The 18,035-nt window shown below is 43.5% G+C and overlaps 1 protein-coding gene across 3 annotated transcripts in view; it reads left to right on the top strand.

Moving 5' to 3' along the window:
* RPAP2 (RNA polymerase II associated protein 2) overlaps nt 1-18,035 on the top strand; it is a 51,318-nt gene that overhangs the window by 283 nt on the left and 33,000 nt on the right. Inside the window, exons 1-10 of one of the 3 annotated variants that reach the window (XM_083444904.1) lie at nt 81-814; nt 1,847-1,892; nt 2,011-2,125; nt 4,031-4,129; nt 5,347-5,412; nt 5,896-5,984; nt 8,305-8,340; nt 10,436-11,369; nt 12,196-12,290; nt 13,020-13,100. In XM_083444904.1, the coding sequence (XP_083301030.1) occupies nt 535-814; nt 1,847-1,892; nt 2,011-2,125; nt 4,031-4,129; nt 5,347-5,412; nt 5,896-5,984; nt 8,305-8,340; nt 10,436-11,369; nt 12,196-12,290; nt 13,020-13,100 (1,841 nt within the window). In that variant the 5' untranslated portion in view covers nt 81-534. Of the gene's footprint in view, nt 1-80; nt 815-1,846; nt 1,893-2,010; nt 2,126-4,030; nt 4,130-5,346; nt 5,413-5,895; nt 5,985-8,304; nt 8,341-10,435; nt 11,370-12,195; nt 12,291-13,019; nt 13,101-18,035 lie in introns of those variants that run through there. The other 2 variants (XM_083444903.1, XM_083444905.1) reach the window with 2 other exon arrangements.

Here is an 18,035-nt window from a genome sequence, read left to right on the forward strand (position 1 = left end):
AGTGAGAGGACAAAATACCCCCCATTCCACACACACAGCGCCAGACTCCTCTACCCACCTTGGGGCCCCAGGTCCCTTCAGCCCCCCTATAAAATATTTGAGGGGCAGGCCTCCCCACAAGCATTCAAATGGTGTGCCTTGTGGTCTATTAGGGTCCCCCCCCCCCAGTATTTTATTCAAGTTTACAGTATGGGCATGGCCAGGATTTTTTGTTGTTGGGAAAGTTGAGCTTTTTTGGGGGGGGGGGAGATAGCCCCCAAAGTTGTTTTTTTTGTAAGTGGGTGTGGTGGGCAAAACTATAGTTGATCGAGAATTTTTACTCATTTTTGAGGATTTACATGCATGCCTGGCGCCTGCTAAGTCCACCCAAACTCCTTTTGCTGTGTGCTTCGGTTTTTAACATTGGGCTTGCTTTCCTAGGAAGCGACCACCACTGAATAGGATGGGTCCCTGCTTTTGACAAATGGGGCATAGGTTTGCGCTCTTAAGAGGGCAATTCCCTATAAAGTTACCACTGAGTGTTTCCTGTGGGAAATGTTCCTCTGCAAAACATGGCTGGGATCGAGGTTGGGTGGCCACCTACCAGGGATGATTCATTCAGCTGTGGTTCCCACACTGCAAAGGGTTGGGATAGACCAGCCTTTGGGGTCCCTTCAAACTCTACAGGATTCTGTGTTGCACACCTGCCAGTTCATCAGGGGCAGGGGAACCTCACCCAACACAGCCATAGGACTTGCTTTCAATGAAGCTCGAATGGCTCACGTACTCAAATCGGGCCAGACTGTAGCTAAGCGGAAAGCGCTGCATATATATGGTGAGTTAATCGACTCCCCCCCCCCTTGGCGGTGCTTTTCTGCATTTGCCCACGGCTACATGAGGAGATACATACAGCACCTGTTAAACTCTGCTGTCAGAAAACGGCCTTGCCAAAATAAAACATAGGACCTCAATTTACAAGGGTGGCATTCAGGGAAACGGCAGGGCTTTGTCATGTGCACAGGATTCTCTTATGGGTCATACGTGTAACGTGGTGCCCATTTACTTAGGTATAATAAATAGGCTCACGCAAACTGTTCTTCAAAATGTTGAAATACTGCTTAGCCTAGTCCTGGCCCTTTAATAGGACTGGAACAAATTTTAACCCGTGATACTTTTCCTAACACAGAGATGGAAGGAGAAAGCATCACTTGCTTAAATTTGGCCTCTGAGGCTGCCACTTAAAGGAGCAACACCGGGGCAGAGACTTGGCAACTCTGCCAATGAAGTGATTGGTCCTGTAAAGTATTTCAATTCTGTTTATAAGTGCATAATTTAATAGTCTTTTAGCTTACCCATCTTCCATCTATGCATTCAGTATTGCTAATTTGGGCTACGATGGCCTTCTGTAAACAAGCCTGGGCAGTAAACATGTAAAAACAACTTTTTCCCACAGTTTAACTCTCCTGAAACCGTGTATGTGATAATGGTTCAAATATATTAATTGGCACTTAGTGGTGTTGCATATTTACCTGAACTATTGTTCTGTAGGGCAAGTAGTCATCTTTGCAGATGGTAAAAGTTTGCTCTAAAATTACACATGCAGCCAAAGACAAATTGCAAAAGTCTCCTTATGCTTTATGGTGTGCTTCTGCAGTGTACATTCAGCTTTTTTTGCATACATAATTATAGAGAACTTCCGTTTCCAGACACCTGTATAATACAATTCACAAACTTCTATAAGCAGACACCAATGTACTAAATGCATTAAAATGTATGAAAGCACTTTTTTTGAAAAGAGACTCATGAAAAGTATTCCCCAAATGCCGTAAGTCAGTATAATCCTTTGTTTGCATGTTATTATTTTTAGGAAAGAAACAGTCAAGTGCTTTGAAAAATGAAGATGCTGCACAAAGGTATCATATCTCTAAACATAGCATAGTTAAACCAAGTACTGTTAAACCAACAACATCTGCAAGGCCACAGGTTTCCTATACCTTGTGTTATTCATACGGTTAATTTGTTCTCTTGTAGGAAGGCGGCGCTTGAAGCTGCCATTAGAAAGAAGATTGAGGCTGAGCGAAAAGCCTTGCAGGTTGTCGAACGTCTGTTGGAAGACGATATTACGGAAGAATTCCTTGTGGATTGTGTAGGTCCTCTTTTTCTTGGCAAGTTTAATACTGCTTTGTGTTTCAAAAAGTTTGTTGTTACTGTTGAATAAGCTTTTGCCAGCCTCCTGTATATCATCTGCATACTCATCCCAGTCCAGACGTAGTTTGGAGACACGTAGCAATGCACTTCCGTGTTTGCTCAGGAATGAGTCCCACTGTTTTAAATGAGGCTTACTGAATGAAAGCATTCTGTGTTCCAGTGCACAAGTCCCATTAAAATCAAAGGGGCATCTTACGTTTGCATTCTTTGTCCCTTCAATTTTCATGCAGAGATGCATATACCTATTAGAAACTTACAGACTGCTTGTGGCTAACCTAAGTTTCTCTGATTTTAGTTAAATCGTAGCTCATTAAGGCAGGATACGGTAGCAAAGTTGGGACAAAGGAGGGGTCTTCTTTTGCTTAAAACAGGAAATAGTGTGACAAGCTTGAGGGTGGAATTTAAAAAATATGGCACACTGTGGATGGTCCTGAAGTATGACCAGCTTTTCCCAGAGTGGTACTTTGAAGATTTCCAATCATAGTAAATTGCTTGTGGTAGAAATAGAACAGAGCTTAGGAGTTAGGGTGTTCCTTGATCTTTTTAATGCTCTGTACAGCTGTACAGAGCTGTAACTCTGTACAGTTCAGGCTGCGACCCAATACACCCTTATGTGGGAGTAAGTCCCCTTGAACAAAGTGGGTCTTACATCTGACTAGGCATGCATAGGATTGTGGTGTCAGATGATTGTTTAGATCTCCTCAACCCTGAAAAGAGTTTTGGTCTCTACCAAACAACCCATATTAATGCCTTCTCTTAGGGCATTTTCAGCCCACGGGCTGCATTGGACACTCCACTCCTGCTTTATTTGCTCCTCTCTTGCAAGCAGCAGGTGTCCTGGAAGATTTGAGGGAGTAACAGATACTACGGAGTCCCATCAGATATTTGTAATCCCATCCAGACAAACCAGAGGCATTATCAGAGTTCAAGGACATATTCCAGCCAGGCATAAACACTCAAAGTGTGAAACAGTGCCAGCAAGGGGTGTAGCTTGTAGAAAAGGGACGTGGTATGAGGAGAGATCAAAGGACCAGAGACAGACAGACCCAGAGTTTGTCCCCCACCCCTGCAGGCCTGACGTTCCCCATCATTGCTGTAAGGCATTTTCTGTTCCCCGATTTTGCAGATGGATGCACTGAAGTGGGAAGATAGTGACTTCTCTAAGGCTGCACAATGAGCTGATAACGGAGATGACTCTGAAATGGGAGACTTCATTGTTTGTAACTCAGGCTCTTAGTTTTCAGGGCTCCCTACATATTCTGACAGCCCAATCTGAGGCACTTTTCCTTTGGGTGTTGATGGGAGACTCCATGGATTTCCATGAAAATGACTTCCAGTAAAAAACAAACAAAACAATGTTTTATTACAATTTCAGAACTTAATGTTTCATTCTTTAAAATCCTTCTAAGAGAGTCAGGTACATTGCACTCTTGCTGGGCGACCCTAATCAAATTGAATGTTGCAGCCACCTACTTGGAAATAAGCCTCATTGAAGAAAATGTGACTTCTGAGTAATCATGATTACATAGTCGTGCATATAAGCACCACAAGTGATGGCAGCTGGAAGATGTGCATCATTTATGCAAAATATTTTAAGCGGTCTCTGTTCTGTTCCATCCTGCCAGAGGAAAAGCAGTGGTTGCTTCTTTGTTTTCATTCAGAAAAAAATTAGAGAATCTAAAAGACAGACTCCCTTTGTCATTGTTCGCAGTTTCTGCTCCTTTTCCAATTTTCTGCTGCTTTGTTTTCTCGAAAACGCTTTTTCCTATTCTAAGCTTTTTATTTGTTTTGAGTTTCAAGGCAGTACCCTGTAACTTACATCCGTGTGTTTTCATATGTTCAGGGGAAGATTATAACACCTCTTCACTATAAGGATGTTGTGGAAGAACGCTTTATCATCAAGTTGTGTGGCTACCCCATATGCCGAAAGAGGCTACAGAATGTAAGAATCTATGAGTGGCTTCTTTATATTTCTGCAGTTTTGCATCTGTCTGTGTTGGAGTGTGGTGTCTGGTCAACTGAACTTCACTGGTGCATGGACAGGAATCCTTGGTCATCTTTGTGTAGATCAGCCTTCCATAATCTGATGCCTTCCAGATAATATGGACTGTAACTCCCATCAGCTCCAGCCAGCATGGCCAGTAGTTAGGGCTGATAGAAGTTGTAGTTCAAAAATCTGTAGGCCACCATGTTGGAGAAGGTTGGTTGAGAGACAGTGGTTTGGCCAAAGTCACCTAGTAAGCTAACTGGCTAAGTGAGTATTTGAACCCAGGGCTCCACAGCTTTAGATGATTATTTAATTTATATGCCACTTAATGCCCAAGCAGTTTACAAGAACAAAACCCAATTAAACGAGCATTAAATACAAGCACCCATAATTAAAATGCCCAATTAAAATAAACAATAAAACAGTCTCATCAAAACACCAACATATAAAGATAATTAAAATATGCAATAAGACAATCCCATTAAAACAGCACAGTAATTAAAATAGGAGACTTGAGTCAAGATTATCTGTTTGCACATTGGCCACCTTTCCCTCCCCAGTGTGGCCAAGATAGAAGCAAAGGCTTTTGTTTCTATTTTCGACTAACTGCAGCTTAGCATTAGGTTTGAATCCAGACAAAATGTGGTTAGTCTTAACTATGGTTTACCCAAACAAGCCAACTTCAAACCTTGGTTTATGAAGCTGGCTTGTTTCAATAAACCATAGTTAATATTAGCCACAGTTTAGGTTTTGGATGTAATGCTAAACTATGGTTGATCAAAAATGGAAGCAGAAGCTTTTGATATTGCAGCTGCACCAGAGGAGCACAAGGCTCATGTACATAACAATGCACCATAGTTCATTGGTGTGTCCAATTCAGGTATTTGGCTTTTCTTACAGAGGGTAAGGATTTGTATTTTTAAAAATTGATATAGCTTAGGTGGGGCAGCATGTTGCTCTCCACGTCTCAAGACTTCAAATGCAAGCTGAAGTCCTCAGCATTTAAACAAAAAATGTCAGCAATTTTCAGAAGTGTGGTTTAAGAAGCTCAGTTCAACATAATGTGGTTTGATCAGTAGTGTTAATTATGGAATATTCTTTTAGAGGAGAGGAATGCTAAAGGGAGCACTGATACATTTGCAAAACAGTGTTTGTGATTTATTTGTTTTTAGGTGCCAAAACAAAAGTACAAAATATCAACCAAAACAAACAAAGTGTATGATATTACTGAAAGAAAGGTAAGTTTAAAAGCTGTTTGTTACATTATCATTTCTTCGTTTATTGTTGTTTAGCAAGAAATTGGTTCAGTGTTGCCGAGGGCTCTAGAGGTGTAATGCTGGCTGCATGCAAGGTTCTGGGTTGCTATTTCTTGCTGCTGTTGGCTTCTTCAGCTCTTTAAGTACCTTTGCCAAGTACCTCTTCATGCCCTACCAATTCAGAGCCACAGAAAGAGCAACTTGCAGTGTAATGAAGTCAGTACAAGCTGATTTGCTGAGCTTTGTGATGCATGACTAGATTGCAACTCAGAGGCAGAGAATAATTGCTCTTGCATTGCATCCTACTTCCTGTTCTTAGCAACTGGTCTTAAAATGTTAATAATCTGTATTCAGTGTGTTAGCTGATTCTTCACACTCACCAATCTATCAAAGTTTTTATCAAGTTTATATCTATTTTGTAAAGTATGAAACTGACATTTGCTGTTCTCTTTGGGGGGGGGGCAGTGCTTTTGCAGTAACTTCTGCTACAGAGCATCAAAATACTTCGAAGCTCAGATTTCAAAAAGTCCTGTGTGGCTGCGAGAAGAAGAAAGGTAATTGGATAATGTTGTTTGGCTAGGCCCAGGGTTTTGTTCTTGGGCATCATTTGAAAGGAAAACAACACCAAAAACATGCGTAGAAAAATACACTGTTCTTTTCTTTTCAGTGCATTTCAAGATAATACCCTTTGTCAAAAGATGTAGCCCAGGGATGGAGAAGATTTTTTTCCCAGCTGGCTATTCAGGTGCAATAGCAGGCTCAAACCCTTATTAACCTCTTAAGCATGGTCAGTCTAGCTGAACTGCATGAGGGAGGAACTTGGTTCAGGAATATCCAGCTAAGGCAGAGGGTAGCAAACCTCTGACCCACTTGCATAAGCCTCTCCTTGTGGCCCCACAAGACCATTTTGGCCAAGCCATGCCTATGGCCACCCACCCTACACCTGATTTCATACATGTAGCAGATTAACAGCCTGGGTGAATGGTTTTGCTGGTGACTTTGAAGCCAGAGTTTTGTTGGGTCTGGGGCAGGTAATGGCTCAGTTGAAATGTGGTTTGTGGGCTGATCTGATCAGCAGTGCCTGCCAAGCCCTGTGCAAATCTATATGCACATAGGCTTCCAAGGCCTAATGATCAGCTGTTTGTTGGGTCTTGTGAAACCCTTTGGAAAGTGGGAGGCTATGTGTCCCCCCAGGATCTGCCTCCGGTTGTGATCATTAGGTCTGCTCCTTCCAGCTCTGCTGGATCAGGCCCCATCTCAAATCTATCTGTCTTTTTAAAGGCAGGATTACCTTGCCTAATCTTATTAGAGCAGCTGTCCTAATTTTAGCAACAATACCAAAGGGGACTGTGATTCAGTCTTTGGAAACAGGACACTTGCCTAATAGACTCTTAAGAGTAGACCTAGTCAACCTAGGAGGTAGGAAAGGAATCTGACTAGGCTAAAGAGAAAAATGGTGACTTGCAAATTACCAAGTTGCCACTGGGTGTCACCATCTCACTATTCGGAGGCAAAATGCCACAGAAATACAGCAAAAAAACCACCACCTTATTAAAGGCCAGTTCCAGGTAACACATGTGGATATTGATTAAAAAATCAGAACCAATAATCTATTACTAGCTATCAGTCCTGAATAGATTATTTCTAAATTCCAGAAGTTGGAAGAACATTTTCTTTTTGTGCTTTCAGACCAGAAAAGTAAAACTTCACTTGAATTGCATGAAGTTATTCTGAGATAAGTGCAGTATCCAAAAGTATGTTGCTGCGAGGCTTTCTTTCTTTTTTTCATTTAAATGATGCCAGCTTTAGAAACCTGCCCACCTCCCACCCAATAGTGATGCTAAACACATTGCAAAAAAATCATTGCCAACACATATAGTCCTTGATCCAGGAATAGGTGCACCCAAAAAGGTTTTTCTAAAGACAAAATAACATGGAAATGAAGACAGCTCCTGACATACCACAGAGTCATATTAGAAAGAGCTGCTGAGCACCAGTTTTAGGTATTTTTATGATACTTTAAGGATTTCCCCCCAAAAATACTTTGTAAGAGCACATTTTCACCTGGAACTGCATTGTTCTTCCATGGCCTTTGGAATCGCCTCCAGCATAATGCTGCCCCATCGCCATCAGGTCCAAATTGAGCAGTTGGAATGGATGCAAAGAACATTTCTGGCTAGGATTGTTTTCTCCCGATACATTCTAAGCCATTAGCAGACAGCAGGATAGGGTGATGGTCAGTACTGTATTAGTTCCATTGCCAGTGAGTTTGCACCTTGCCCCTCCCACTCTTCTTCCAGCAAACAGCAGCAATGACCCATCTTCCTGGAGGTCAGATAAGTGCTGCTACCCTGCTCCATCATCTGTTACCGTTCTTAGCCCATCTATTTGAAGATTCAAGTTTTAGTCTTAAACATGCATAACTGGGGAGTAAGCACCAGTGAAAACAGCAGGACTTACTTCTGAGTAAACATGCTGTGCTGTATGTTTTTCAAACTTATCCCGATGCTTCCTATTCATGTGCCTTTAGGCACGTAAACGTGCAGGTCAGAATTGACCATTAGCAGTGGTTCTCCTCTCCTCTCCCCAAATTATTGGATCTGATTAGGTGGGTTAATGTTGTTTACCAGCCTGGATAGCTCAGTTGGTTAGAGCACTGTGCTGATAATGCCAAGGTTGCAGGTTTGATCCAGCTGCCTATTCCTGCATTGCAGGGGGTTGGACTAGATGATCCTCAGGGTGCCTTCCAACTCTACAGGTCTATGATAAACCTTTTAAATCATTGCCAGACTACTCTAGCTGTAAACCCCAGTTCTCGAATCATTGCTCAAAATCAATTTAATTTCTAAAATGCACTTTTTTTTGTTTTCCAAGGCCACCAGACATTGAATTGCTGAAGGATGGGGAAAGGTACGGTAGAAGTGGTGGTTTCATTTATGTATCCACAATCTGGTTGAAAGAAGTCTTTGATTTCCTGTTCTCTTCTGTCACACGGCCACGGCTCTTGCCGGCCTCCAGAAAGAGCTGTTTGCCTTGATTGTTTCCCCCTTTTGTGATGGCGAAGGGTCTGTTTGATCTGTATGATTTACAGCTGCCCCTAGTGCTGCGGCACAATCGGACCTGTTGAAACATGACACAAGCACAGTGTTTGCTCTCGGGCCCGAAGCATCGGTGTTTTGTATGTGACTTTCTTTGTAACTGAAATGAGACCAATTATATGTGCCGAAAGCTTGTTTACATCTTCAGGTAAAATGTCAAATGGGCAGATCCACTGGTTTTGTATTCATTTAAAAGGAGAGAGAAAGCTTTGGCCGGATCTGCAATCTGTGGTGGCTTTTGTGTGTGCGTGTTTCAATGGCTTTATTTCTAGTGGTCCGTACTTCGTCTGCATCTAGAGCAGAATGCAATTTCACAGCAGTTGCTCTTCTAGTATATCACTGGGGGCAGTGCTTGTTGTCATAGAAATAGTTAGCATCTATTTATTTGGTCTTTTAAAAATCCCTTTCTTTACAAATCCAGAAATTATTAAACTGGTGTTTCTCAAAGGCCCAGTTGCTTAGGTACACTTTATCCCCATGCGCAAAATTACTTTATTGGCCCAAATGTAAGACGCACCCACAAATAAGACGCATCTTTAAAATTCAAGGCTTATTTACGGGTGTGACCCACCTCCCAGCACTACCTCCCCAAGCTGTCGCCGGCCGCTCCCCCCGTTCAGGGCAGTAGTGCCAGGAGGTGGGCGCACAGCGCTCAGTTTTGAATATAAGCTGCACTTGAACTTTTCACAAACAGAATTTGGGGCGGAAAGTGTAGCTTATATTCAGGCCAATACAGTACTTCAGAGGGAACGCCTGCCTCCACATCAGCCTGCCCATTGGCAGAAAGCATCAATCATCTGGGGCTCTCCTCTGGGTGACGCTGCTGTCAAAAGCGAGGCAGGTGGCAGCTAGGGAGAGAGAGGCCCCATCTGCACAATGCATTTAAAGCAGGAACATACCACTTTAAACAGCGATGGCTTCCTTCAAAGGATCCTGGGAACTGTAGTTCGTTAAGTCTGGAGAGTTGTTAGGAAACACTTTACAAAGCTATGATTCCCACAGTGGTTTAATTGTCCGTCTTTCTTTCCAGGGAACTCTGGGACTTGCAGCTCTATGAGAGGGTTTCCTAACAACTCTCAGTTCCTTAACAAACTACTGTTCCCAGGATTCTCTGGGGGAAGCCACGACTATTAAAAATGGCACAATGGTGCTTTTCAGGGTCATGGATGTGAGCCCCACATTGGGTAGAAGATTCCTGCATTGCAGGGGATCCCTTTCAGCTCTACAATTTTATGATTCTGTGAAAAGTGTAGTATAGATAATGGCAGAGAGAGAAAGAGAGCCTTCTCAGTGGTGGTACTCAGTGTAACTCCCTCCCTAGGAAAACACACATGTCATGAATGTGAAGACCATCTCTCTCTCTTCAGATCTCTAGTTAATAAACATGCTTGCTGGTTTGTTTGTTATTAATTTATGGCAGGCATAGGCAAACTCGGCCCTCCAGATGTTTTGGGACTACAACTCCCATGATCCCTAGCTAACAGCACCAGTGGTCAGCAGGGATGATGGGAACTGTAGTCCCAACACATCTGGAGGGCCGAGTTTGCCTATGCCTGATTTATGGCTTGCCTCAAGACATACCATAAAAACAGCTAAAATAGTGACAAGAACAAATTTTAAAACATGAAGATGGGTTTAGAATCAATGCAAAACGAACACCTAAAGCAGAAACCTTTCCACTCAGCTGGGGAAGCCTGTTGAAACAAACAAACAAAAAATGAATCAGTTATTTGCAGAAAATGGGTGCCTTCCATATCTCTACAGGATGCTGTTCCGTAGAACGGGGGCAGCCACACTGAAAGTTGCTGTGATGCTTTTATAGCTGCCAGATTCTCCTCTCACTTATTCTATCCTTTTTTGTTTTGTCAATGTGTTTTTATATTTGTTTGCTTCCCCACCCCCAACAGTGGCCACTCTGGGAAGGAAGTAAAATTAGTCAACGAAGCAATCAACACTTTAGACATTGAAAACCCTCTTCCAGCAGCGACCCAGGGCGACTCCAGCACAGACAGTGAGAGCAGCAGTGAGGCCGAACAAGAATTCATATCCTCCGTTCTGCCAGAAAAGAGTGTACATCCATTGCCCAGAAAGGGTATTCTCAAAGAGAAGTGCGTGCGGAGAGCACAACCCAAACCTAGCAATGCAGACGCCTCAATTGATGATGCCGCAGAGCAGTTAAGTCGGTGCAAATTAGACACTCGAGGAAAAGAAAACGTTCTGGATAGCTCTCGGATTAAAGGAGCTCCTGTTTCTCTATCCAGTCCTACTTCTGAAACTGTCCGGCTCTCTGAAGGCTTTGGAGATAGCTCCAGCGGCTCGCAAGTAGTTTTCCTGGGTGTGAGCCCCAAAGGGGCAGAACTGTTTAAAAGGTTGCTTGCCAAATCGAAACAGACTGCAAAGCCTAGCTGGGAAGGCCCAGCCAACCCCCTCACTGCCAAATGCAGCTTGCTAGAAGGGCTGAGGCAGACCTTTACTGAATGGAAGACTGAGGAAACGGCGAAGCTCCTCCACGGCAGCGACGCCGCAGCCACCTATGCCCCACAGACCTCTCCGGCGGCTGGCCACGAGGAAGAGGAGGAGCTTGACGAGGATGACTTGGAGAGTGTTGATGAACCTAACAAGGCCGCTTCTGAGAGAGGCACCCAGAACCCTCTGAGCCAGCCGTTGCCTTTCAAGGCCTTGAGTCCAGCAGCAAAACCTATGCCCAGCTACGAGAAACTGAAAGAAGAGACCTCGCAGTTAGAGTTAAAGGTGCAGGAATTTTACAGAGGAAACTTCGCCTTAGGCGAAGAAGATCTGACAACCCTGTCGAGAGGGGAGCAGCATCACAGCAATGACAATGTAAGTATCTTGCTGGAGAAATAGGCTGGTTAAAGACATGCACACACCCCCTCCTCCCCCAAAAAGCAGTCTTTTTGTAAACCTTGATTTATGAAAGAACTGTGTATCAAAGCCGAATAATAATAATACCGTATTTACTCGAATGTAATGCACACCTTTATTTGGCCAAAATATGCCGTGAAAATTAGGGCACGCGTTAGATTTGATGGCGTGTTTACATTCGTCAGCAGATACTTTTTTGGATTTTGAGGTTTTGAAAATTGAGGTGCGCATTAGATTCATTGTCAAATACGACAATAACAATGCAGATGTAACAATGAAGGTAAAAGATTAGGAGCAGCGCCTTGGGTGCACGCCTGCCTCCTGTCTGTTCACACACTGTCCTTCATTCTCACGTGCAAATTCCACCCCACCTCCTGCTTCCCTTTTCGGAACTGAAAATGGTCTACATTACAAGTTTTTGCCAACTGTAGCTAGTATCCAATGAAGTCTGATGCTAGCGAGACCAGTGGTCAGGGATGATGGCCAGAAAACAGCCAGAGACTCAAGTTTGGGAAACCCTGCTCTGAATCAGTATAAGGCAGCTTCCTATGTTAAACGTTAGTCTTTCTAGCTTTGCATTGTCTGCATTGACTGGTAGAGGCTGTCTGGGGTTTCAGGCAGAGATTTCCCCCAGCCCTACCTGGGGAAGTTGGGGATTGAATCTGGGACCTTTGGCATGCAAAGCAGATTATCTACCACTGAGCTATGGCTCTCCTGTGCAGTTTTTAAAATATATTTTATGTCACCCCCCCCCAAAAAATAATACTTTTGTTGTGCCCTGTAGGGTGATCATCAGCGGCCCCCTGCCCTCCCGCTTGTAGATTCTAAAGCTCAGCAGCAGATTCGAACACGGATTGTCCTCGAAAAGCTTCGGAAAGTGTAAGTACCTCTTTCACACCTGCTGTTCAGACACCCAGAAGGGAGCCATTTGTTGAATTGGGAGAATCACTTAAGGGGTGAGAATAAATTGCGAGCGTAGGCTAAAGTCCAGCAAAGCTAAATACAGTGGTGCCCCGCAAGACGAATGCCTCGCAAGACGGAAAACCCGCTAGACGAAAGGGTTTTCCGTTTTGGAGGTGCTTCGCAAAACGAATTTGCTATGGGCTTGCTTCGCAAGACGAAAATATCTTGTGATTCCTGGGTTTTTTTCCCCTCCCCCCCCCCCTTTTTCCCAAGCCCCTAAGCCGCTTAACAGCTGTTCGCTAAGCCGCTTAACAGCTGATCTAAGCCGCTTATCAGCTGATCTAAGCCGCTAATAGCCTTTTAGCAGCTAATCCGCTAATCCCTTAAGCCTTTAATAGCCGCTAATAGCCTTTTAGCAGCTAATCCGCTAATCCCTTAAGCCTTTAATAGCCGCTAATAGCCTTTTAGCAGCTAATCCGCTAATCCCTTAAGCCTTTAATAGCCGCTAATAGCGCTAATAGCGCTAATCCGCTAATGGGCTTGCTTCGCAAGACGAAAAAAACCGCAAGACGAAGAGACTCGCGGAACGGATTCTTTTCGTCTTGCGAGGCACCACTGTATAGTTTTTTTAATTAACCATTCATGACCAGTGTTCGCCAGGGAGTACATTCGCTAATAAATGGCCTGATTTTGCTTTCTTTCCAGTTTGCCTCCTGTTTTGGGGCCTCTTCGGATTCCTCTTGGGGATGTTTACAGTGAACTTAAAGATCTCGTTAAGACGTTCAGGTAAGCTGAAAAGACTCTTTTCCCCCCAAATTTTTTATTGATTTTCCAAATTTATAAACAATCAAACAAACATAAATCCTAACTATAATTGTTCCACTATTGTTAACATTGTTAGGTGACTTCCTTGAATCCTCCTGGCTGAGTTTCAATGTATATCATTGCAAGAGTTTTCCAAAACTAATTTCTCATAAAATTTACTTACTCAATTAACATCTTTCTTTCTTATCATATTAACTTTAAACATATTATTCTATAACATCACATATTTAATTCCTAAGCCAATCTGGTATTTGCAAGTATTTCTATTTAAGTTATCTTAACATATTTAGCTAAATAGTCTTTAAATTTCATCCATTCTTCTTGGTACTCCTCCTCCTTCTGGTCGTGGACTCTTCTGGTCAGGTCGGCTAGCTCCCAAAAATCCATCATCTTCATCTGCCATTCCTCCACAGTTGGCACTTCTTGTGTTTTCCAGGTTTTTGGCTAACAAAATCCTAGCAGCAGAAAAGACTCTCAAAGCTGACTGCTGAGATAGCTCAGTCGGTAGAACATGAGACTCTTAATCTCAGGGTTGTGGGATTGAGGCCCACATTGAGCAAAAGATTCCTTCATTGCATGGGGTTGGGCTAGATGACCTTTGTGATCCCAACTTTATGATTCTTAAGCGGCACCAGTGAGTTGCAAGCTACTATCCCTTATTGTGAGAAGATGGGTAAAGAATTAGAGTCCTAAAGTTGGAATGATACTTGTGGGTCATTGTGTCCGGCCAAGTTTCCTAAAGCAGGGTGGCTGAAGGCTAAATCCGGCTCCTATGTATTCAAAAGCATGCTTATTTTACCTAGCGTGCACATCTAAAATAATAGAGAATTTGTAGTGTAAAATCTGGCATCTTGCCCATAATCTGATATCTTTACTCAGAATTTTCTTATTTTTGTTTTGCATGTTAAAACCAAGCTTCCAGTCCTGGGTTTCAAAGGTTTAGCAAATTGTGTTGGCTTTGTTGTTGTTGCTTCAAGGGTTCAGGAAGTGGGAGTTCTATATTGGTCTTCATATTCACAATCTGTCCTTACCAAAGCAATGAAAAACCCCACCTTCTGCAAACTAAAGTAAGCAAATATGTACATCCATCAGAATATCACTGTGATCCTAAAAGTAATCTTGTCTGAATTCATTAGATTAAAGCTGCACATGAAGGCAGTTGCAGTTTGTATATTCTGATTGCAGAGTTTCTGGTGTTTACGTTTCGGAGATTTCTTTTAAGCACAAAAATAAAGACTTCACTATGAAATATGCTGGGTTTGGAAGGGACTCTGTGTGTGTGTGTGTGTGTGTGTGTGTGAGAGAGAGAGAGAGAGAGAGAGAGAAAGTCAGGGGAAAGGAAGAACACAACAAAGGAAGATGCAACTGTTCCTTTTTAATTAAGTAGTAAGCCACATATAGGGACGCGGGTGGCGCTGTGGGTTAAACCACAGAGCCTAGGACTTGCGGATCAGAAGGTCGGCGGTTCGAATCCCCATGACGGGGTGAGCTCCCGTTGTTTGGTCCCTGCTCCTGCCAACCTAGCAGTTCAAAAGCATGTCAAAGTGCAAGTAGATAAATAGGTACCGCTCCGGCGGGAAGGTAAACGGCGTTTCCGTGCGCAGCTCTGTTTCGCCATAAGTGGCTTAGTTATGCTGGCCACATGACCTGGAAGCTGTACTCCGGCTCCCTCGGCCAATAAAGCGAGATGAGCGGCGCAACCCAATTGTCGGCCACAACTGGACCTAATGGTCAGGGGTCCCTTTACCTTAAGCCACCTATAACATGTTATGGTAGGTGTGTGAGAAATAAATGATAGCAATGAAATTGTTCAATCGCTTGTTTAGAGCTCACTGGTTATGAATGTAACCTGTAGCCTGGTACCATGTTGTCAGAATGCAGAGAGCATGTGTTCAGGTACATCTGGAATCTTCCCCAACTGTTCTGCATTTCTCTTTCCATCTTCTTCTGACATTTTCACTTTTACGGTCTCCTCTTCAACCTATGACCCCTCTGCCTGCCCCACCTCTCTTGATACCATTGGCTTAGCTGCCCTGATGTCATGGATCTGCTTAGGCCCTGCACAGCTGTGTGGCAGGAAGGGAGTGCTTGGGAGGCCTTTAGAAGTGGAATCCCAGGGACCACACGATTGTTAGCTCTGCGTGTCGTGAATTTTTGGGGGAGGCAAACCAAAATGGACATAATATGGAACATTCTAAGTCTTAAAATATTTTTAAAAGTTTAGAAGAACATTAGTTGAGTGTATTTCTGCTCAGTGTATTTTTGGTGACCTGTACACTTGGTTATTTATTAGCTATGGGTTGTGATGGATTATGGTGGTTTGTGCTGACGAGGAAATTAAGGTCACCTTTCCTTCGAAGGGAGGCAGAGAGAGGAAGGATAAACTTTAAGAGACATATTATTCCACCTTTAGTGACCTCATGCAATCTTAATGCTATCTTGCTTTCCTAACTGCCTTCTTTCATTCTGGAAGCAAACCATTGTGCATTATATCGGCACTAGTGGGTTTTTGTTTGTTTTTTGTGCTAACCATGGCTACCTCCTTTGCAACCATGATTGGAAATGGATTTGCAAACCAAGGTCATAATGCAATGCTGAATTCATTTAGCTCCAGAAATTAAAGACGATAGGTAAAATTGTGCGTTAGGAGAAAGCCCAAGTCTGTGGCCTGTCAGATATTGTTGAACTACAACCCCCATCACCCCTGACCATTGGTCATGTTGGCTGGAGCTGAAGAGGGTTTGAGTCCAATAACAACTAAAGGGCCTCCGGTTCACCATTCACGATGCCCAGCAATAATCCTTTGTAAAGACAATTGTGACTAAAATTAAAACCATCGGCACTTGTCAGATGAAATTACATTAATTACAGCTTGGTATGTGGCTAAAAGGCAATGTTGTAATAGCAAAGCAAGAATTAAAAGAATAATGGTGGTAAGACAGGTATTTCTTTTGTGTGTTTGAGTCTGAAAGAAGCCCTGCTCTAAAAATGCATGGTTCATTATGAAGGGGAATTTAGCTACAAAAACAAACAACCGCCACCCCCAACGACGGCTAAAAGAGCGTGTGGTGAACTGAGCAACAGCCATTTTCAGCTCCATTGGTTTTTAAAGGAGCGCGTGCCGTTCATCCTTGGCTGTGCACCATTTTATTCAATCTCCACTGCTGGGAAGTACACTAAAGAGTTCTCTGGAGACGTTTTAGGAACAGTTATAGTTCTTCCTAAGCAAAGTCCCTCAGTGCCTGTATGCTTTTGTTACGAAAGCTGAGATGTCAAATAATCTCCAGAGCCGTCTGGGTCATTTTGTTGACGAGCGAAGAAGGGAGCAGCGGGGGGGGGGGGTGCTGAATAAAGAAGCCAAATGAAGAAGTTTGCATAAAACGGTCCTCAATATTTCTAGACTCGTTTTTGGGACTCGGAATTTACCAAGGGGAAGAAGAGGAGTAGAGGTTTAGGTCATGGCTGGGGAACCTGTAGCCCTTTAGATCAGAGCTTTCCAAACTGTGTCGCGACATGTTAAGTGTGTAGGTGTGTCGCACGAATGCTCTCCACACTCTTCCCAGGGCTGGAAAGGGTTAGTTTAACCTCCAGTTTGCTAGTAAAACTGAATTACTGTGTCACGAAATGATGCAAAACTGAATTACTGTGTCGTGAGATGATGCATGTCCAAAAAAGTGTGCCACCAACATCAAAAATTTGGAAAGCTCTGCTTTAGATGCTGCAGGACTTTAAAGCCCCATCACCCCTGACCATAGCTGGCCAAAGCAGAGGAGAATTGCAGTCCAGGAACAGCTGCAGGTCAGTAGGTTCCCTGGCTCTGCTTTAGACCTTTTCAACTGGCAGCTGGTTTTGCTAGTGCTCTACTTGGTCTAAGGTAGAATTCAAACCATGTTCACCTCTGAATGAATGGTCTTCAGCTTATTACATGCACTTTTACCTTACACGGTGTGGATGTTAACTATACAACCTTCAGAAGACATCTGAAGGCAGCCCCATATAGGGAAGTTTTTAATGTTTAATGTTTTCTTATGTTATTATATGTGCTGGAAGCAAAGTGGCTGGGGCAACCCAGTCAGATGGGCGGAGTACAAATAATAAAATTATTATGATTATAAGTGAAACCACCATTGCTTCCAGCCTTGGTTAAACTTGCCACCTCCAACCAAATGTTTGTGGTGTGTTTCATTTCCGGAGGGTTTGCATTTGAAAGGCACATGCATTTTGCCTGACACATAGCAAAGCGATATGGGCTAATAACTTTTAAAAGATGAGAAATTCTATTTTCCACCCTATTGACTTGTGCCGCGCCGAGGCAAATAGTGTTAGCCGGTAGAACTAGTGAACCATTTCTACATGGGACATGCTCTTGACTGTTCCCTGAAAGCTTTCTTTCTCTTCTGAGGCCTTGGCGTCAACGCACAGCTTGTCTCTGAAAGCGACTGCCCTTTCCCTGCTCCTCATTATTTAAGGCTTCACACCTGTAGGTTGCATGCTTCCTTCTTGAAGCGGCTCCTTCGCTACCGCTGTGCAGGTGAGAAACTTGCTCTGGGACAAGAGTTGGAGCTGACGGCTTCTGCCTTGAGGAACCCCGGCCTCTCCTCCCGTCTAGCCATGCAGCCGTCTCTGCCTTGCCTTGTTCCGCGGAGCGGATTGTTGGTGTCTCCGCTGCAAGGAGCATATTGATGGCAACAACTAGTGTTGAGACCTTGCCAATCAATACTGACATTGAATGAGAGTTAATTGACACAAATAACTGCATCTCTCCGTTTGTGTACGAGAATGATGCCTTCTTGAGCTGTGATCAATAGTGCCTCCTTGTAGGGCACCGAAACAAAGCCGCGTTCTCTGCTGTTTGACAGAGTTCTCCCCAGTGATTTTTGGACCTGTCTCTTCCAT

Source organism: Podarcis tiliguerta (assembly GCF_965153285.1).
Source record: "Podarcis tiliguerta genome assembly, chromosome: 6".
NCBI classification, from domain to species: Eukaryota; Metazoa; Chordata; class Lepidosauria; order Squamata; family Lacertidae; genus Podarcis; species Podarcis tiliguerta.